This window comes from Bactrocera dorsalis, chromosome 1 (assembly GCF_023373825.1).
Source record: "Bactrocera dorsalis isolate Fly_Bdor chromosome 1, ASM2337382v1, whole genome shotgun sequence".
Lineage (NCBI taxonomy): Eukaryota > Metazoa > Arthropoda > Insecta > Diptera > Tephritidae > Bactrocera > Bactrocera dorsalis.
Window position 1 is genome coordinate 54,092,743 of NC_064303.1, and position 22,998 is coordinate 54,115,740.

At 39.7% G+C, this 22,998-nt stretch overlaps 1 protein-coding gene across 15 annotated transcripts in view; it reads left to right on the forward strand.

The window, feature by feature from the left end:
- Positions 1 to 22,998, forward strand: part of LOC105233578 (FERM domain-containing protein 5) — a 753,696-nt gene that overhangs the window by 192,202 nt on the left and 538,496 nt on the right. The window contains exon 6 of one of the 15 annotated variants that reach the window (XM_049462609.1): positions 4,518 to 6,044. The exons of the other annotated variants lie outside the window; for them this stretch is intronic. Coding sequence (XP_049318566.1) covers positions 4,518 to 4,661 — 144 coding nt within the window. The 3' untranslated portion in view covers positions 4,662 to 6,044. Of the gene's footprint in view, positions 1 to 4,517; positions 6,045 to 22,998 lie in introns of those variants that run through there. 15 annotated transcript variants of the gene reach the window in all.

Here is a 22,998-nt window from a genome sequence, read left to right on the forward strand (position 1 = left end):
TATGAGTTTTCGGCGGAACTCTGGATTACGCGATGTATTTCGGCTAATCATTCAGACCATACCATTAATATTAATGGTTGAAAAATTCCGCACAATATTAAATTGGCGGCTCCAGAATTCCAAAAATCTCAAAAGATCGATATGTTATTAGGAGCAGAATCCTTTTTCGATTTGTTAGCGGTTGGCCCTAACGTTGGTTAAAAGTGGCCCTAATCAACCAACGCTACAGAAAACTCTTTTGCACAGCACATTATGCCATTATGCCAAACTGAAGGAGACTTAACGTCAATAGATTCACAAGTCCAAACATTCTGGGCTTTGGAGGAACTTCCTTCAGAAACAAGTGGCAACAAATTCACACCTGACCTAAATAAGTGTGAACAGTTTTTCGTCAATACAACCGAAGTATTACCTCCAGGAAGGCTTCAAGTCAGAATGCCCTGTAAGGCTGACCGTAAGTTACTCGATCACTCCGCAGTTCGGCGATTTCAGGCTCTGGAGAGGAAAACATTGAAAGATTCAGAACTTCGCAAAATGTATCTGGACTTCATGAATGAGTATAAAGCGCTGCGTCACATGAGCCAAACGAATAATAAGATCCCGAGTGGACCACACTATTTCATTCCGCATCAGTGTGTTTCGGGGCCCGAAAACACAACAACAAAATTACGAGTTGTCTTTGATGCGTCGAGTCGTACTTCTTCTCAAATTTCATTAAATGAACTTTTAATGGTAGGCCCAACCACCCAAGAAGAATTGCACTCAACTCTTCTTCGTTTTCGTTTACATAAGTACGCTTTAACGGCAGACATTACAAAAATGTACCGCCAAATAATCATACATGAAGAAGACAGAAACTGTCAGCTCATTGTGTATAGAGAGCATCCCTCACAGCAAATTCAGATTTTTCGACTTAACACCGTCACTTACGGCACTGCGCCTGCACCATTTCTTCCAACTTGGTGTTTACAAATGGTCAGCTATGCTAATACAACTAAATACCCACTCGGTTCATTGGCCATTAAAAGAGACTTTTAGGTTGATGACTTATTAACAGGATCTGGAAATTTTGAGTCTCTAGATCTTATAAGAAGTGAAGTAATTAAAATATTAAACTCGGCCGGATTCACCTTAACGAAGTGGTTTTCGAACCACCCTAAATTTTTCGACAGTAATTGTACTGAAAAGTCATGAAGTTTGAATGACAAAAACGCAACTAAAACACTAGGAATCAATTGGTTGCCGAAAGGGTATTTGTTTCGATTTGTTTTGGATGCCAATTTTCATGATCTGCGAGCTACTAAACGAAACATACTATCAGTCTCTGCTCGCCTTTTCGATCCTCTTGGATTATTAGCTCCACTAGTTACCAAAGCAAAAAACTTATTGCAAGAGCGTTGGATCCAAAAACTAGATTGGGATGAGTCGATTCCATTGCGCCTTGATACTAGCTGGCAGAATTTCGAAGCCAACCTACTGCAGCTATCATCAATTAGCATTCATCGATACGTGAATCTAGAGTCGAGTGCTATCTACCAAATACATGGCTTCTCCGACGCTTCAATAAGAGCGTACGGATGCTGCATATACATACGAAGCCAATCTGCTAGTGGTGTCAAATGTACACTGCTTGCTGCAAAGCCTAGAGTGGCTCCGCTGAAGACCAAGTCCCTTCCGCGTCTTGAGCTCTCGGCAGCACATCTTCTTGCCAAATTATGGTCACGAATTGCGCCAATGTTGATTCGACAATTTGAAAAATTTATATTTCGGACAGACTCTTAAATCGTATTGCATTGGGTAAAGACGAATCCATCTTCATTACAAACCTTTGTTGCAAATAGAGTGTCTGAAATCCAAGTATTGACTGACAATATAAATTGGCGACATGTGCCAACAAAACAAAATCCTGCGGATCAAGTGTCTCGAGGTTGCAACGTGTATGAATTGAATAATTCAATATGGTTTGGCGGTCCACAGTTCCTCCTAGAAGTGCCCGCTTTATGGCCAATTAACAGTCACTTCCAGCTCTCCCCAGACGATGAAGCATTAGAGAGGAAGAAAAATATTTTCACACTAGCCATAAATGTAAAGAGAATTCACTATTGAACCTTATCGACAAATTCTCTTCTCATCGAAAATTGCTTCGTGTGGTTGCCTATCTATTACGGTCGATTAGACGACCAAAAATGCCTACGGAGGGAAGGGACCTGACATTTTACGAATTCCACTTGAGTTTTTTGAATATTGTTCAGGTGATGCAACATTCGGAATTTGCGAATGAAATCCAAAAACTGACGAAAGGCACCACGCTACCCGCAAACTTGCAAAAACTCAATACGTTTTTGCATGAGTACTCGGATATGTCGCTTTCATTCAAATTAATCCGAGTATGAGGTCGCCTTTTAAATGCAGCTCTCCCATACGATGCCAAATTCCCATTATTACTAAATAAGAATTTGCACTTCAATTATCAGTTATTTACGGTTCCTGCATTTTCGAAATCACCACGCAGGGGCAAAAGCGTTGGTTGCGCTCCTTCGAGAACGCATATGGGTGATTAATGCAAGAGAGGCATGCAGTAGAACCGTAAGAAACTATACACACTGTTTTCATTATAAGCCGAAGTTGCAAACCCAAATCATGGGAAACTTGCCAGTTGAAAGACTTCGAGCGCTGCGACCCTTTCTTATATGTGGCGTAGATTTTTGTGGTCCAATTTATACTACATTAAAAATACGCGGTCGACCACTCGAAAAAACCTATATCGCAGTTTTCGTTTGTTTCACGTCTAAAGCAGTACACTTAGAATTAGTTTCTGACTTAGCAACTAATTCCTTTATTCTCGCCCCAAACACTTCGCCGTGCGCGCAATGGGCAACGTGCTGCTCACCGCCGAAGAGCTAGGAACACTGCTGGCCGAAGTGGAGGTCATCCTCAACTCGCGGCCCCTCGCACCGTTGAGCCAGGATCCCAACGACGGCGAAGCATTGACTCCAGCACACCTACTAATAGGGTGCTCCCTCCGAGCCTTACCACTGGCGCAAGTGTCAGCGGACCCAATGCGTGATTGCGAGAGATGGCAACTTGTTTGCTGTCTCAAGCAACAGTTTTGGCGACAGTGGTCCAAAACGTGCATTACCAGTCTTCAGGAGCGCAACTTCCCGAAACGCAACCTGCAGCCCGGCGATCTCGTCCTCGTCCACGAAGGCAACATGACACCGCAGCAGTGGGCACTAGGACGAATCGCCACAACCGTAGAAGGACGAGGCGGAAAGGTACGAGTGGCAGACGTGGCAACCAAGCAGGCACCATTAAGCGCCCTATTCACAAGCTCGCCCTGCTGGCTGTCGAAGTTGAAGGATCATGATCCTGTCAAGGTGGCCGGTGTTGCGTCATGCGACTTTATAAATCAAAAAATATTTTTTTAAGAAATAAATTTGTTGAAATATTTGAATACATTATAAAATGTTTTACATCATGTAAAATACTTACAATTTTTTAGTATATAACCATAACCATCATCTACTACCTATGTATTAGAATAATCTATTACCATGAACTTAAGATTGCTGAATTGAATTAAAACTACATACTTACCCCTTTTTTTATACATACTTACCTCTAGTCTAAGCCGTTAGATTAGGAATTTTTTAAAACCGAGTTAGCATAGGCAATTTGCTTTTAGTTGCGAACCTTAGTGAGTCTAATTTCAACCTTAATCTTAAAAACGCTTAAGATTTATTTCAGTTGCTTTACTTAGAGTCCCGGTCAACTCTGTCCAGGACTTCAGGGAATATCGGTTGTTATTTTTGAATAAAAATTTAATTCGTTATGTTTAATTGAATATTATGATATAGAAATTTTAAATAGATGAACGTTGTTCCATTAAAACACGTGAACAAACGGACTACTTAGAAATAAGTATTTTAATAGAGACGTTTCAAAATGTTGTTAATAAATGTCTAAATCAATTTGAATTAAACTATTGTTCTATTTTCTTTAATTTTGTTCTATTACTGCAATAGAATAATCTATTTAAGATTTTACTTCTTCGAATATTTCGAATTGCTCAAATTATTCGCATTATTCGACTAGTTCGAACTCCTACCTAACTGAGAACCTGCTTTCGCGTAGTCGTACAGCTGTCTAAATAACTATGTACATAAGAATGTGTGCATTTTAGTATTGGATAGTCGAACAAGTCTTTTTGTATTTTGTCAATAGATGTCGTTGCAGTCGTATATCTGTAGTGCTCTTTTCCACACTTCTGTATTTTTCTTTTTATCTCAATTTTTTAGAAAAACGCTCAACACAATATTTTGTTTCTTTTTTACTTCTTTTCTTTTATTTTCTCCTGTAAATTAGTTCAGTTGGACTTTTTACATAAAAAAAAGGTTGCCAGACTGCTCGAGAAACGTAACTAAAAATAGTATATTTAAATTAGGTTGCTACTCCCTTCCTAGTAATTTAATCACGATTTAGAATTATCTGCAAATGTTACATTTCTTTTTTTGTAGGTTCGCAGCGCTGTATTTGGTAACTCGTCACTTCTGGGAAAGAATGCTGGTTTTAATCTCTCCACAGATATGTTGTGTATTGCGTTGTTAATTGCATACAGTCAGTCTGAAATGCGTTCCACAACTTCGAACGGACCCGTGTAAGGAGGCTCTAGTGATTTTCTCACATGATCCGAGCGGATGAACACATGACTACAATTGTGTAGATTTTTATTGATGAAAAATCGTGTTGAATTGTGGTGTACCGGTGAACTTGGTTTTAGCTGCTGTATGTACTCACGAAACTTGGATATGAACTCCTGTGGATTATATGATCCATCCCCGCAATCAAAGAATTCGCCGAGTAAACGAAGATTGGTGCCATACAGCATTTCTGCTGGGGATGCTCCAATGACTTCTTTATGGGAACAGCGAAGTCCTAACATTACTGTTGGAAGGAGAAGTGGCCATGGAGCTTGTCGATTGCACATGAGTGAAGCTTTTAGCGTACGATGCCATCTCTCAATCATGCCGTTGGACGCCGGATGGTAAGCTGATGTACGTACGTGCGCCAACCATTTTTGTCAATGCTTGGAATATTGCGGACTCAAACTAGGAGCCCTGATCTGTTGTTATGGTCTTCGGGGAACCGAAACGTGAGATCCATTCTGAATAAAAGCTTGTCGTTATCGTGTTGGCCGAAATATCTTTTAACGGAACCAGTTCCGGCCAACGTGTGAATCTGTCTATCATGGTTAAACAATATCTGTATCCCTCATGCTCTGGAAGAATGATAATATCAAGGTGGACATGGTCGAAACGTTGATCAGTTTGTTTGAACGGCTTAGGCGCTAGATGATTGTGCTTTTGTATTTTTGATCGTTGGCAACTGATACAAGAACGAATCATTTCTATTACGTCCTTGTTCATTGTAGAGATGACAAATATTTGAGTACCTGTGACTTTGTCACTGCTACTTAAAAATCACTGGTCACAGCTGTGACAAGTTTCCTAAAGTAGCAGTGACAGGAATTAACGAACAAATTAGCAATCACAGTATCACATTAAAAATTGCGACTGTGACAAAATAGCATTCACCGTGGAATATAAAAAATGGCGACTGTGATGAGTTCATATTCATTAAAGCTATAAATTTTCTTCAATTTTAGATAAGTAGAATTGGTTAACATATAAAAAGTTAATTTACCTTTAAACGGGTAATATTTATGTATAAATTAAATTGATTACAGAAACCTCAATGCTGTAGTAAAGTCAGGCAAATTGTATGTGGTCGCCGGTCAAGATTAAGCGAAAGGAATATTGAAATATTCTTGTTTTTGATCACAAATGGAAAATATTTACAAACATAATATTTTGGCTTTCTTCCATTTAATGTAAATATTTTTAACACTATTTAATTTTATCTATTATGTATATAAGTATGTATTTACTTTGTATTTGGTGATTTTCTAAAAATGAATTTACTATGTTAATTTCTGTTTATTCTAATAAATATGAACATTGTACCTAAATGAAAAAAGGAAACAATTTTGTTCTACTTTATTGGCCTATGTCTGTTACAATTTTTATTCTAGTCACAGTCACAGTTTAAAACCACTGCTACTACAAAGTCACAGTCACAAGTAACAGTGTTCCTTAAAAGTCACAATATCGCCCATCACTAGTTCATTGACAACCAAATGTATTTGCTTCTAATTTGTTTTAAAGTTGATCTTGTAGCAGGGTGTTTTTTTTTTTTTTGTTTTCGGAGGGGGAATCTTTCATAGATACTGATACTTAGTTGTATGCAGTATGCACGATTCGTACTGCTCGCTAAAGGTGCATCTCATTCGGGACCACGCCTAATAAGTAATATCTTACTGTATTGGACTTGCGGAACAGTACGCCTACGTACTAAACCCTTAACTCCGTCATCTGTAGCTTTATGGAAAGGTCCTGCGGGACCGCCGCTAGGCATTACATCGCAGGACCAGCGAAGCCTACTGGCTCACGTCATTAGCTCGCTGTTTGCGGCTCTAGCTTCACTGCTTCTTTGGTGTTCGGCTATTCTCAGCTCTTGCAGTATCAGAGCTGTCGTCCTCTCCATGGCATGCCATACTCGTCTGTTTTGCAGCATATGCTTTACTATGTTATCAGGTGTTACTCGGCCTGCCACTTCTATCTCCAGGGCCTGGCGCTCTGACGTAAATCTCGGGCAGTAGAAAAATACATGCTCCGCATTTTCGCTACTGTTACCACAGAAAGAGCAAGTAACACCATTGTCATGACCATACCTATGCAGGTACTCTCTGAAGCATCCGTGTCCTGTCAGAAACTGCGTCATGTAAAAGTCTGTCTCGCCATGCTTTCGTTCCACCCATTCTTGTACTTTCCCGATTAATCGGTGCGTCCATATTCCCTTTGTTGCTGTGTTCCAGCGATTTTGCCATTCCTCCATGCTTTCTTGTCTTTCCGCTTTTCGCTCTGCCGTTGTCAGCTTTCTGCCTATACTTTTGCTTTTGTCATAGATCCGCTTCAGTTCTCGAGCCATTATATCTGGCGGCATTATCTCAGATATAATGCTAGCGGCTTCATGAGATACCGTGCGGAATGCGCTAATAGTTCTAATTGCTCTTAGCCGAAACACTGATTGTGCCATTCTGGCATAGGTTTTTTGCATAAGCGCAGGTCCCCATACAGGTGCGGCGTACATCACAATTGACTGGTTAACCTTGGCCAGAAGTGCTCTGCTACTTTGTCTTGGACCTCCTATGTTGGCCATAATTCTGGTTAGGGCCGCATTTACTCTGGCAGTTTTTTCGCAGGCTTTCTCAATGTGTGTTTTGTAGCTAAGTCTCGCGTCGATCATTACACCAAGGTACTTTAGTGCTGATCGTGTTGTAATGCTGTGTCCGTCAATGTTGAGAGTGGTATTCTCTAGTTTTTTTCTGCTCGAAATAAGCACTGCTTCCGTTTTTTGTTCCGCGAGTTGGAGTTTTGAACTGTTTAGCCAGAGTTTTATTTTTGCTACCGTCTCACTACATATCCTTTGAATATGATGGAGTTCTTTGGCCACTATGGTTACCGCTATATCATCGGCGTATCCGATAATATGTACTTCCTTAGGCAGCGGGAGGCGTAATATTCCATCATACAGGACATTCCATAAGAGTGGACCCAGTACGGAGCCTTGTAGCACACCACCAGTTACCGTATACTCTTTTGGATCTTCGTCTGAGTCGTAGAGCAGTAGCCTATCGGACAAATAGCTCTGTATGATGCTCAACAAGTAACTTAGTATTTTTTTCGCCTGTAACGCACGCAGTATGTGGGGCCAGTACGCCGAATTAAATGCGTTTTTCACATCGAGCGTTACGACCGCGCAGTATTGTTTATTGCCGTACATCCATCTTTTTCCTTCTATGGCCTTTTCCGCAATACCTGTGAGCTTCTTAATTGCGTCAACAGTTGAGCGTTTTTTGCGAAAGCCGTATTGGTTATTTGATAGGCTGCAGGCCTCCCCTTCCAGGTAACTTTCTAGTCGGACACAGATAGTCCACTCCAGCATTTTTCCCATTGTGTCGATCATGCAAAGTGGACGGTAGGAGCTCGGTTCCCTTGCTGGTTTATTTGCTTTCTGCAATAGCACTAGACGTTGCCTTTTCCATATTTTGGGGAATATTCCGTCACGTAGGCATCGCGTAAATAGCTCCACAAATGGTTTTGGTTTATATTTCACCGTGAGTTTTAGGACCTTGTTTGGGATTCCAGGCCTGGTACTTTGGAGTTGCCGAACCGTTCAGCCGCTTGTAGCACTTCGAGCACATTCACTGGTGCTGCATCTGTGGGCTCTGCTTTTTCGAGAGATAAGCTTCCACCTTCTTGGCTTTTCTTAGGAAATAGCGTCTCTACCACATTTCTTAGCAATGAGGGACAGGTCGGTGCTTGCCCCTTGCCTCCTCCTATCCTTCCCATCACTATCTTGTACGCTTCTCCCCATGGGTTTTCATCTACTTTTTCGCATAACATCTTGAAGCAAGAAGTTTTGCTTGCCTTTATCGCTTTCTTGAGGGCCCTGCGCTTTTCTTTGAAAATTTCTCTCATCCTCGTAACATTGTCGCTGCCTATGCAACGTTGAAATAGGCGCCTCGCTTTGTGGCACTCGCTTCTCAATAAAGCAATTTCACTGTTCCACCAGTATACCGGCTTTCTATGGGCTGTTTGCTTCCTTCTGGACATAGCGGCATCACAGGCTTTGGATATGTGTTCTACCAGCAATTTGGCTTGGAGTTCTACGTCAATATCTTCTTTCAGGGTATCGTCGAGCATAAATCGGAAAAGTTCCTCGTCAAGTGCTTCGATCCTCCATCCTTTGGACTGCACTCTTTGGCGACAAGTGGTTCTGCGTAGATCTTGTATGGGTTTGTTAATGCTTATTAATATAGCCTGATGATCACTCTGGGTATATGTGTCGCTTACCCGCCAGTCAGTTGAACGAATTAATGCTCTGCTAGCAAAGGATACGTCAATAATGGAGCCACGTCCATTCTTTTCGAAGGTGTTCTTTGTTCCTGTATTCAGCAGGACAGCGTCTAGCACCGCGAAGGCTTTAAGCAGTGCCCTTCCTCTCGGGTTAGTGGCTTTGCTTCCCCATTCTATCGCCCAGGCATTGAAGTCCCCCGCAATGATGTTTTGGGTAGTTGTCATTGCATCTTTCACGAGTTCGTCAAGTATTTTTTCATATTCGTCAAGTGGGATACTTGGCGGTATATAGCAGCTGTAGAAATTGATCCCATATATTTTCGCTCTTGCGTAGTAGGCCCTATCCGTTAATGGTTTGTGCTGGAACGTTTTGTCTCCACATGCCCATATTGCTACCTTTTTTGTGGTATCTGAGATCCACTTGTCAGTCGTTTTATTTTTGTATTGTTCACAAATTATTGCTACGTCAATACTGTATTCGTGTACCGTTTGCGTTAATAGCTCCTGAGCCGCCTTACAGTGGTTCAGGTTTATTTGCAGGATCTTCACCTTATGTTTTTACTGCACGCTGCTATGTAAATGGGACATTTTCGGCTCCCTATTTGGTGTTCGGTGTTCGCTTTTCCATTCTTTTTGCACGCAATGCAGAAAGGGTTATTAGTGCAGGATTTCGCAAAGTGACCCTCTTCTCCGCACTTGATACAGCACTTGCTCCTGTCTTCCATATGCACGCCTTCGCCATATGTCCATATTCGAGACACCTAAAGCACTTCTTCAGTTGAGCTTTCTCCCATATCCTGCAGACTGTCCAACCGATCTTAATCTTCTGGGCCTGTAGCAAATATTTTGCTTCTTGCGCAGGAAGACTTATCACTGCTATCTGGGTGCCTGCGTAGGCCGCTCTGATGCTTTTTATTGCTGATACATTGAAGAGGCCAAGTTCTTTAATTTCTGCTCGTATTGCTTCCGCTATGTCATCCTTTGTGGTAATATCGTCCAGGTCCCGCAACTCCACTGTGGTTTCTTGCTTCAATGTTTTGATTTGTGCCTGGTCGCCCAATATCCTGCTTATCTCTTCTTTGTATTCTTCAGTGCTTCCTGTTTGCTCCTTCTTTAGTTCAAGTAGAATCTCTCCTTTGGCTGTCTTTTTTACTCTCGTCACATTTTTTCCAAGTTCTTGCAGTGTCCCATTTGTTTTGACTGTTCGAAGTATGTCTGCGTATGTCATTTCACCAACTTTTGCAATCACGATAGCATCAGGTCGGAGACGTTGTGTCGTGTTTGCATTCTTTTTAATCTTTTTTTTCTGTGTTCTACTCTGGACCGTGACCCATTCTTCGTCTGTGGCCGGTTTCGTTTTAATATCTTTAGGATAGCTACCTTTGTCCTCACTTGTTAGATCGACTATCGTTCTCATCGATAGCACTTCATGGGCGGTTTTGGTTTTTTTTGGGGGCGTTCTTCTCCCCATTTGCTTGCCGTCACGTGGCCTTTTAGGTGTTATTTCAACAACCTTTGTATGGCTTGGCACCTTACGCTTTAATTCACCCAGTCGGGCGTGCTTCTCCTTGGCACATGCGTGGAGCTTCGCGATAGAACTAAGTAGCTCCCGCATGGGGTTGTTGATGGTGCGCTGTGGTGGGTGCATCATAACAGCTAACTTCTGTATCATTTCTCCTAATTCCGTCATGTGATCTCGTTCGCGTAGTCCTCCCATTAATGACGGCGTATTTTCCTGCAGCGCCGGAGGTGAAGATTTGGCTCGCGCAGGTCTATCCACCGATAGCACTTTTACAGGCGATCTGGCCAATCGCGAAGCCTTCTTAAAGGGATCCATCTCTGGGTACTCCACATTTTTGTTGCTGCTATTGTTGTTGTCGTTGTTAATTTTTTCCTTTGTTTTCTCCATAAATCAGTTTTACCAGCGCATCGTGTGCAGGGGGGCGGGCCGAAATAGACAGGAACGGGAGTACCCTCGGGGACGATGCCCCTACCCCAGTTCCCTGAGGCCTGTCCTTCGCTTTACCGGTCCCGGAATACGCGGACGAACCGGCGCTCGCCCGGAGCAACGCAGACTACTACTTCTGCGCCCAATGGACACTTCCTGACCAAGGCCCGAAGGGGCTGGTTACTGATACACATCGTGGCTAACACTTCGGAAGAGCAAGCTCACATCACCCTTTTCACACCATCAGTGGGAAACAGCTGATGGTGCTTCGTGGGACTCCCAGTGCGCCCCGGTATGGACCGGTCATATTCGCAGCCGCACCTAACATGGTGTACAGACGCTGACCAGGAAGCCGCTCACTGTGAGTCCGTCGCGCCTGGGTTTCGATCGGTCACATATATTAGAGAGGCGGTAACTATTCGCCTCTGTCACAGGAGTTTCATCGGCTTGGCTGGCTTTTATACCGCATCCTCCACTCCTGCCGCTCATCGTCGGGGATTGCTTATTCGTTGTAACTTATTTCGCAACTAACCTGCTACTACAGGCCGTCCGGCTATCCGCGACCTGCCGACCCCCCCGGTAGCTTAGAGCTCAGCTGGGATGTCTGATCCCGTAGGATCCAAGACCTACCAACGGGTAGGGTACTTGTAGCAGGGTGTGAGAAATTGTGAATGTGTTGAAATATTTTGTTACGAAGCCTAACTGGAACGTACGGCCGAACCATTTCATTTTATGTATCGCAGTATATTGTATTGCCAGATGGAAGTTTAAGCTTCTGTAAATCTAAGCTAGTGTTATTTTTTATGACTATTTGTTCTAACTTTGAATCTTTCTGCTGTTCTTCTTCTATTTCATCCATTGTGACTACTATGGGCACATCAATTTGGCATATTCTAAAGAGTGCGTCTGCTACCTCATTATTTTTACCAGACAGAAAGACGATTTCCGTTGAAAATTGTGCAATATAATTAAAATGCCTTACCTGCCGTGGTGACCTTTGTCTGCTTTTTGACGGAATGCATACGTTAAAGGCTTATGATCGGTGCGAATGACGAATTTGCGACCATCAAGTGTTGGACGAAAATGTTTAATGGCTAAGTATATTGCCAAAAGCTCACGGTCATTCGCAGAGTAATTCTTTTGCGCATTTTTTAGCTTGGTTGAGAAGAATGCCTCATTCACTTCTTGTTCCAGGTGTGCTCCAGCTGCAGTCTCCGACGCATCTGTTGTTAATGCAAACGGCGCATTTGGTACCGGAAAATTTCACAATGTTTGTGTAGCCAAACTGGTTCTGCAGTCGCTGAATGCTTTTTTAAGCTCTGCATCCCAATCGATTTTTCGTTTGTCATTTTTTTCGAGTCTTTGAAAAGGTTATGTAGAGGTGCTTGAATTTGTGCGGCGTTAGGAATATGTTTCCTGTAGAAATTTACCATTCCTAGAAACCGGCGGAGTTCAACAATTGTATTCGGTTTTGGATATTGACACATTGCTTCTACTCTTTCTTTCGGTGGCTGTATACCTTCCGCTGAGATGTGGTATCCTAGGAAGTTTAGTTCGCTGGCGCAAAACTCACACTTGGATAAGTTGGCACATAGTTTTGCCTCTTTAAGTTTCTGCAGCACCAACTGGACATGCTTGTGCTGTTCTTTTTCATTTTCTGAAAATATGAGAATGTCATCTAGGTAACAGAAAACAAAGTCGATATTTCTGAATGTGATGTCTATGTATCTTTGGAACGTTTGGTGGCATTTTTATGCCCAAATGGCATAACGACAAACTCAAAAAGTCCAATTGGCGTTCGCACTGCTGCTTTCGCTATGTTTTTTTCGCACATGCGTATATTGTAATAAGCTTTTTTTATATCTGTTTGGAAAAAACTGCTTTACAATGTAAGCAGTCGACTCTATGCTATCGAGGTGCGGTATCGGATAGCTATCTGAGTTCGTGTGGGCGTTTAGGGAGCGATAGTCGCCGCCGGCTCGCCATCCACCAGTTTTTTTTCACTAGGTGAACTGGGCTTGCCCAAGGACTGCTTGATGTACGAATTATACCTAGTTGCAACAGTTCATTGAATTCGCTTTTGAAGACATTTCGTTTTTCTCCGGAGTAACGGCGAAGTGGCTCTGCAATAGGTCGGCAATCTGTTACAATTTGGTGATTGACGTCCATTGATGTTGGTAAGGTGTAAATATTAGACGTTGTCAACTCAACATGCTGCTTAATGAGGTCTTGAAATTTAGATGAGGGGCTTATTGTTGATATGCTGTGCATTTCAGCCTGCCGAACTGTTCCTTTTGTGGTAAGGGTTGTTTGTGAATCAACCAGACACTTTGCTCTGAGGTCTATCAGAAGGCCAAAGTGTACCAGAAAGTCTGCTCCTATGATAGGTGATTTTACGTTCGCTACTACAAAGTTCCATGTGAAACTCCTCCGTAAGCGCAAACTTAGTGATAGATTTCTCGTACCAAAAGTTTGAATGGTTGAGACATTTGCTGCAAAAAGCTGAAGGCTATCAGGAGTAAGTGTTCAGCGTTTATGAATTATGTTCAGTGGTACAATTGAGATGACAGAACCGGTTTTCGCTATCAAAAATGTGCAGTCTTCATTCTTTGATGCTGATGTCTTGTTCTACGCTGCCATCAGTTGCATCGATAGACGGCAGCGGGATTAGTTTCCCTGCGTGCCGTCCGTAGGTTTGTTGAATTCGCATGGAGCTTGACATTTCCTCGATGCTGCACCAAATCGAATATGGTAGTAACATACTTTTGCGTTTTCACGTAGACGACTTCTGCTTCGTTCGCCGACGCGTTCGGCGCTTGAACCACGACGTTGGTTCATTGTTGCAGCCATGTTAACTGATATTTCGTATAGTTTTTGAATAATTTGGTTGAAGGAGGTCTTCAACGCCAATAGACGTGCTTCAAAGGTGTTTTGCGCACCTTCTGCATTCATTCTTAACAAAAAAACTGTAACAAATCTTTATAATTTAAATATACTTAATTTATAAAATCTATTTAAGATTTACCTTCCTCAACAATTTAGCGTCAAAATATGTATTTAAGTAAAATGACAGCTAGCACAGGGTTGCAATTATTTTTTTTACGTGGGTTTTGGTCTAACATATTTTACAGCCTTTGCAAATAATTTTCTGCGTGTGTTTGTTGTTGTTCCGGTGCACCAAGAAAAAGTGAAGTGGAAAAGAGAAATTTTAAGCTTCATTTAACCAATAAAGTTAAATTCGGAGAAGTTGAAAAAAAGTTACAACTGTTAAAAATTAGTGAAAATAATGAAGAAATTCACTGTATTTTGAATTTTTTGCATAAAACAGGAAAGAATGCTACTCAAGGCACCAAAGAAATTTGTGAAGTTTACGGAAACGATGCTGTTCAGCTCGTGTAGCATAACAATGGATCTCGCTTTCGTTCTGGAAAATCGATTTCACTGATGGAATAATGTCTCTAACAAAAAATTGGCAGAAATAAATAGTACATATTTATTTATTTATTATTATAAATATAAAGAAAAGTAAGTTAAAAGACTTTTCCGTCTACGCAATATGCCGTCTACGTAGATGTCGCTTGAAGTCTGTCGCCTCCTTTGTGTTTACAGTATTATAGATTCAGGTAATAGATTATAACTATTAAGGCTTGAGTTTTAATAACAAATATGTTGCACAGTTTTTTAGATTTCTTTATGCTATTATTATAACGGGTGATTTTTTTGAGGTTAGGATTTTCATGCATTAGTATTTGACAGATCACGTGGGATTTCAGACATGGTGTCAAAGAGAAAGATGCTCAGTATGCTTTGACATTTTATCATGAATAGACTTACTAACGAGCAACGCTTGCAAATCATTGAATTTTATTACCAAAATCAGTGTTCGGTTCGAAATGTGTTTCGCGCGCGTGTTTTGTTCAGCGATGAGGCTCATTTCTGGTTGAATGGCTACGTAAATAAGCAAAATTGCCGCATTTGGGGTGAAGAGCAACCAGAAGCCGTTCAAGAACTGCCCATGCATCCCGAAAAATGCACTGTTTGGTGTGGTTTGTACGCTGGTGGAATCATTGGACCGTATTTTTTCAAAGATGCTGTTGGACGCAACGTTACGGTGAATGGCGATCGCTATCGTTCGATGCTAACAAACTTTTTGTTGCCAAAAATGGAAGAACTGAACTTGGTTGACATGTGGTTTCAACAAGATGGCGCTACATGCCACACAGCTCGCGATTCTATGGCCATTTTGAGGGAAAACTTCGGACAACAATTCATCTCAAGAAATGGACCCGTAAGTTGGCCACCAAGATCATGCGATTTAACGCCTTTAGACTATTTTTTGTGGGGCTACGTCAAGTCTAAAGTCCACAGAAATAAGCCAGCAACTATTCCAGCTTTGGAAGACAACATTTCCGAAGAAATTCGGGCTATTCCGGCCGAAATGCTCGAAAAAGTTGCCCAAAATTGGACTTTCCGAATGGACCACCTAAGACGCAGCCGCGGTCAACATTTAAATGAAATTATCTTCAAAAAGTAAATGTCATGAACCAATCTAACGTTTCAAATAAAGAACCGATGAGATTTTGCAAATTTTATGCGTTTTTTTTTTTAAAAAAAGTTATCAAGCTCTTAAAAAATCACCCTTTAGCTACACTGGCATAAAACTCATTCCTATTAATACTCTAACAGAAGAGTAAAATAGCAAACATGATCGATTTCCTGTAAAAGTACAAAAAGGTAATGAATCGCGTAATAAAAGAAAATTGATTAATTAAAATAAAACGGATTATTCCAATATCTTTCCACTGTATCCTATAAAATAAAAATTAAAAAAGTAAGTAAGAAAGGGCCAAGTTTAGGCGCATCCGAATATTTGATGAATACTTTCACAACTTGAAATTGAACTTCACAGCATCGCTGTGATTTCCTGCATTTTTTTTTTTTTTTTGAATTATTATTATAAAGTGAATGGGAAGTTCAAACATATTCATGCAAGATATATAGGGGCTAAGAAAAGAGGTGATCTACACGATGATTTGTATGCAGTAATTTAAAAGTTTGGTAAAGTAGGAGTAGAATCGTGGTTGTCAGCCGATTTCGCAATTTTCGTACCGTAAAATAGTAATATTTACATAAGCTCACACACTAAAAGAAAATAGCTCCTGAGATATAGGATTTCACTTAAGATGTCCCAATTTTTACACCGGCGCCCATAAGCCGTTTCCTGTCATTCTGGTGGTGAAATTTAATGCTCGTACAGTTATTTAGTAAGTTATCGCACTATTAGTAATTTTATTTTACTTAGAAATATTGGTTTTAATGCAATTTTTTGCTTTTCAAATGCTGCGTGTTTTGCGCGTTTTACAGTGATGATTTTTATAGCTCTCAATATTGAAAGTTTTTTCGAACTGTCTTTGTCATGCATTGTACGCTACATCATCAAATATTTCGCCTAATGTGGGCAAAACAAAGTCGCTGCAAAAAATTATGAGATACATTAAGGGTAAAACTGAACCCTGCATGCATACCAATGAAAGATGCTAAGTCGTGGGAATAGGTAAGCTCACTACTAGTAAATTTAATAGTAATCCTATAAATAATAATTAAATATGCAAATTGGTATTTGCTGATCAAAAGCATAACATTAAGAAAAAATATCATTTAACAAAGATTCAAGGAAAAGAGCCATACGAGCAAATTTATAAACTCCTCTTTCATAGTTTTCATTTACAATCTACAATTTGGATCCAACAAATTAAATTGTATACAGATATTATGCAACGATGCACACACTTACATTACGGAATTTCGCCATTTTTAATGGGCGTCATTTGTTTATTGACAACCTCACTGAAAAACTTTGACACTTCTTTTATATACAGATCAATGCCAAATAAGGGCGTTTCCAAACATATTATTGACTACAGTAGTATTCGGCATTTCATAGCACAAATTGTGTAAAGCTAACTTAAAACTTAAGCTTCCGTCAGAGACTTTTAATAAATAGAGAAAACGCAAAAGCTAACTCAAAACTTTTTGAGTACTAATTTTAGTTTTCCTCGAGAGAAAACCGAAAAATATAACTGTACAAATGAGCATCCTCCCCCGACCTCAACACACACACCACATTACCACACCACATCGTTTCAAAACTAACATCACTAACACGCAACCTTCACCACATCACACCACATCGACTCAAACTTACATCACTAACACGCAACTTTCACCACAGTACGCTTACAACCCACATCCTACACTACTCGTGAGAGCATTTACACACCGACGTCTACACACATCAGCACACATGTACACCAACACCCATCACATCATCCGATTCAGCACCAACGGGATCCAGGAAGGACCGATAAACGGATCGACTAGTTCAGTTCGTTTGCGACCTTAATAACGATCGGTGCGACATCACTTCTACGCGTCCCGCTTCTAATCCGCTAATACAATTTATTAATACAATTATCCGATATTAATCTTCACTATTTTCCATACGTATAACCAGTGTAAATCGTTTGGTTTTTTTGATTGAAAATAAACGGCTGTTTTGATATCTACTCCCATTAACGGATAAACTAGGTAGTATTTCCTTCCGCGACTTTATTTTGTGATTTCAAAACCCCAAAAGGTGAGTGCACAAGAGTTACATTGGTCCTTCGAGCCTACAGAAAGGCACATTGGTTCAAACAGTGCAGTGCAAAAGATTAAAGCGAACTCGTCAACAAAGCAAAGGTAAAATGTGCAAATGTTCTATAAAAAACAAAAAAAAAGAAATTATAAGTGACTTAAAAATCAGTGAATAATAAGCGCAAATCTAATAATATACAACACAAACATAATCGCATAGGGCGAAAAGGAAAAAAAAAAAAAAAACATTTTGCATACCTTTGAATCGAAGTGACAAAAAAAAAAAAAAAAAAAAAAAAAAAATTGCATACCTTTAAAGCGAAGTGACAAAAAAAAAAAAAAAAATTAAAAGTGCGGTGAGCCTAAAGCGCAGTGAAGTGCACACAAGTACAAAAGTACAAAACAAAAGAAAAAAGTACAAAAGAAAAGGAAAAAGTGAAATTTAATACAAAAAATCAATAACTCCAAAAACACAACAACAATTTAAAAAAAAAAAAAAAAAAAAAAAAGGGCGCGAAATTAAAAAAAAAAAAAAAAAAGTTCGGGCGCGAAACACAAACCAAAAACCAAAATATATCTAAAATCGTTTCAATTTTTCAATTAATAATCAAAAAGAACCAATTAATAACCAAAACCACCAACATTGGAGCAGAGGAGAAGAAGCAACTCAACAAGAGGAGGACAGCAGAAGCGCACACGAACCCCATTTACATACAAACAGAACTCCCCAAAATCCCCTGAGGGACCATAAAGTGAGTGTATCCATTCCACTTTTAATTTATCATTATATGTATATATGTATGTATGTATCGTTGCTACCAACGGTCAGCAGAAAAAAAAACTGATAGCCACTAAATCCGTTTAATAAAAACGGTTAGTGAAAGCTCGGCGGTAAATTCAAGTACCGATATAAACGCAATACAATACGGTTAATAATATATATATATGTATCCCCAATATACATATATATATATAACCAATTAAATTATTGTTCTTTGCCCTCAAAATTTCCTTCGTGTATACAATACACACAATCCACAAAACAATAAAAAAAAATATAAACTATATTTATTCAAGTATTTACTTGCTATTTATTCTGGCAATACCGCTTCGGCTTAGTAACTGTGAGAGGGATACTTGCAAATGCAATACCGCTGCAGATTATTCAGCCGTGAGAGGGATAATTGCAAATTATACGGACAATACCGCTTCAGCTTATTAAGCTGTGAGAGGGATTGCTTCCAAAGAAGTAAGCAAAGGCAGAAATAAGAAGAAAACATAAAAAGAACAAATACAAACATACATACATACATATCAGCAAACGAAATATACATATATATCCAAATTTTGATAAATACATACATATACATATATATATAAATATATACAGTAGCGCTTTTAGCGCATATTTCTTACCGCAAATATATATAGGGTGATTTTTTAAGAGCTTGATAACTTTTTTTAGAAAAAAAAACGCATAAAATTTGCAAAATCTCATCGGTTCTTTATTTGAAACGTTAGATTGGTTCATGACATTTACTTTTTGAAGATAATTTCATTTAAATGTTGACCGCGGCTGCGTCTTAGGTGGTCCATTCGGAAAGTCCAATTTTGGGCAACTTTTTCGAGCATTTCGGCCGGAATAGCCCGAATTTCTTCGGAAATGTTGTCTTCCAAAGCTGGAATAGTTGCTGGCTTATTTCTGTAGACTTTAGACTTGACGTAGCCCCACAAAAAATAGCCTAAAGGCGTTAAATCGCATGATCTTGGTGGCCAACTTACGGGTCCATTTCTTGAGATGAATTGTTGTCCGAAGTTTTCCCTCAAAATGGCCATAGAATCGCGAGCTGTGTGGCATGTAGCGCCATCTTGTTGAAACCACATGTCAACCAAGTTCAGTTCTTCCATTTTTGGCAACAAAAAGTTTGTTAGCATCGAACGATAGCGATCGCCATTCACCGTAACGTTGCGTCCAACAGCATCTTTGAAAAAATACGGTCCAATGATTCCACCAGCGTACAAACCACACCAAACAGTGCATTTTTCGGGATGCATGGGCAGTTCTTGAACGGCTTCTGGTTGCTCTTCACCCCAAATGCGGCAATTTTGCTTATTTACGTAGCCATTCAATCAGAAATGAGCCTCATCGCTGAACAAAACACGCGCGCGAAACACATTTCGAACCGAACACTGATTTTGGTAATAAAATTCAATGATTTGCAAGCGTTGCTCGTTAGTAAGTCTATTCATGATGAAATGTCAAAGCATACTGAGCATCTTTCTCTTTGACACCATGTCTGAAATCCCACGTGATCTGTCAAATACTAATGCATGAAAATCCTAACCTCAAAAAAATCACCCGTTATAAGCGCGAAATATTATACAAGCTTATTGCCCAAAACTTTCGAATGTTGTATACCTATAAACATAGGATACGAGAAATTAAATAAACTGTGCAAAAAATCAACATTGGTTGAAAAAATTTAAAGTTGCAAACTAATTACCTTTGTACATACATTCAAATATTAAAGGTCCAATTTGGCGATTTCCGAGCATTTTCTTGTTCCTTGTCAAACAAGAACAAGCATAAGTGCACATATTTCATTTAACGCATATTATATGCACATAACATCCACACGTGTGTACAAAGGGTATTAACCTTGTGTTCAGTGCGCGCTGATACAAGGGCATACGGATAAAACCATAAAAAATATTTTTTCCGGTATAAAAAAAAAAAAACAAAATAAAAGAAAGTAAATACGCGAGCAATAAAAGCGATAACGCATGCTTAAATTCTTTTTCGGAAATAACAGCTCTTATTTATTGAAAAGAGTTTTCGGTTATACATATTTTAATAAGCCAATTTTCGGAAACAAAAGCTCTTATTTACTAAAAAGAGTTTTCGGGAACAAATTTATTCTATTATAATAAAATATACTTATATTTTATTAACTCAAATATTTCTGAATGAACACAGATTCAAAAGAATCTGAAGCAGAATTCTTAAGAATTCCGAAAATGATTAATGACGATAAAAGCCCATGTACACCTGCTGAAGCTACACGCTCTAAGCTAGGTGCTACAAAGCAAAAAAGGGGGAGGGACATTTCTTATATTAAATTCATTTCGGAGAGTGACAGCTTGATTAAATACTGCACTCGATTTGCATCTTCACCGATTCAGGACAACTCTGAATCGGTACTAGAACTAAAAAATAAATCTATTGACAATTTTTGGACACGCCTCCAAGCTGCATACGACGCAATAGTAGAAACTGATGATTCAGATCTACCTGAAAATTTTAAATCCTCGGCTTACGCCAAATACGAAAACTGCTTAGACCGCTATGAAGATACAAAAGCAATGATATCAGATCAATTAAAGCTTATAAAGTCAATTTCACCTACTCCCCACAGTAGAGTAGAGTTACCACAATTGCAAGCCCAAGAGGCAAGTTCAGGCATTCATCTCAAAGTGCCAGCGTGTGATACGGAAATATTTCATGGAGGTTATGAACAATGGCCGTCCTTCCGGGACATGTTTACAGCCGTGTACATAAACCATCCAAAATTATCACAGGCGCAAAAACTGTATCACCTCCGATACAAAACTAAAGGTCAAGCAGGCGTAATAGTCAAGCAGTTCGCATTGAATGACGATAATTTTAATTTAGCTTGGGAAGCTTTAAGACAAAGATACGAAAATGAGAGAATATTAGTTGACAAGCAAGTAACGATACTTATGTACTTGCCTAAAATTCAAAGAGAAACCAGTGAAGAATTCATGAAACTAGAATCCACTGTTTCAAACTGTTTGTCGGTTCTATCGACACAAAATATTCCCACTCACAATTGGGATCCTATTCTGGTAAACATATGTACCGCCGCATTACCAGAAAAATCATTACTTTTGTGGGAGCAATCGCTCTCACCAAGAAGAAAATGCCCAACGTGGCAGCAGATGAAAGATTTCTTAACTACCCAATACGAAATTGCGGAAAGGGTGGACAAAAAAGTAGTCAGAACTAAAAACGTTCAACAAGACTTAAATCGAAGCTTCAATAGACCCCAAGCCGGAAGCAACAACAATTTAAACAGAAGCTTTTTCAAAACACAATCGTTCACATCTGAACAAAATAAATTCACGTCATGCGAACTATGTTCTGGAGGGCATAAGTTAAAAGCTTGCGAGAAATTTAAAAAAATGAATGTCACTGAAAGGAACAACTTTGTCAGGTCAAAAAGACTCTGTACAAACTGCTTGTCCCACTCACACAATCTCAATACTTGCGAAAGCAAATTTAATTGCGTATATTGCCACAAAAGGCATCACTCTATGTTACATCTCAATAACTTTCCCAACACATCTCATAGCAGCGCTTTTTCAAAAAAAGCCACGGGTTTAGTTGCCACAGCAACTCCCGAAACAAAAGAAAATTGCCAAGAAACACCATGTTGTTCAAAGGCATTAAAAACTCAAACGCTACACAGCGAAAATCATAGTAGAGTACTACTACCCACAGCAGTTGTCTCCATCGAACATCGAGGAGAACTGTTCAAACTAAGAGCCCTTATAGACAAAGGATCGCAACAATCATTCATAGCGTCTAGGGCACAAAATAGGCTAAAACTGCCAACAAAACATGCCAACTATGAAATTATGGGAATGGGCGGACGAGTAGTACAAAACTCAAGTAAAATCTGTCCCATTACCCTAATTTCCACCAAAGCGGATAAGCGCATTCAAGCAAATGCTATTGTCTTACCGCAACTAACAAACATGCTTCCAAGCTATCAAATAAATAGCAAGCATTGGGATAAAATTTCACACCTGACACTGGCAGATCCCAACTGCAACACACCAGCTCAGATAGACATCCTAATAGGCAGCGACCTTATACCGCAAATCATATTAGAAGGTGTTGAAAAAATTTCGAAAACACTACTGGCGCAAAATACCATTTTCGGATGGGTCCTAAGTGGACTAGTTGCGGAACCAGTCACAACAATGACAACTCAAGTTGAGGAAATCTCAAACGAGTACCTCAATTCACAATTGAGAAAGTTTTGGGAGTTAGAAGAACTCCCCCCCATTTCAATTACAACACCAGAAGATCAGTATTGTGAAGACTTTTACAAAGCCACAACTACTCGATCAGCTAATGGTCGGTATGTCGTACGACTACCAATAAAACAACAATTTCCAGACACACTCGCCTTGGGTCACTCTCGCACCTCTGCAATACAGCAGTTTCTAAGTATGGAGAAAAACCTACTTAGAAAAGGTGAGCTTAAACAAGTTTATGATGGTGTCGTGGAAGAATACCTTCATTTAGATCACATGGAGGAAGTAAGCCCATGTGAAAAAATCATAAGAGGCAAATATTACTCTTTCTACTTGCCACATCATGCAGTAGTAAAGCCTGAGAAGAAAACA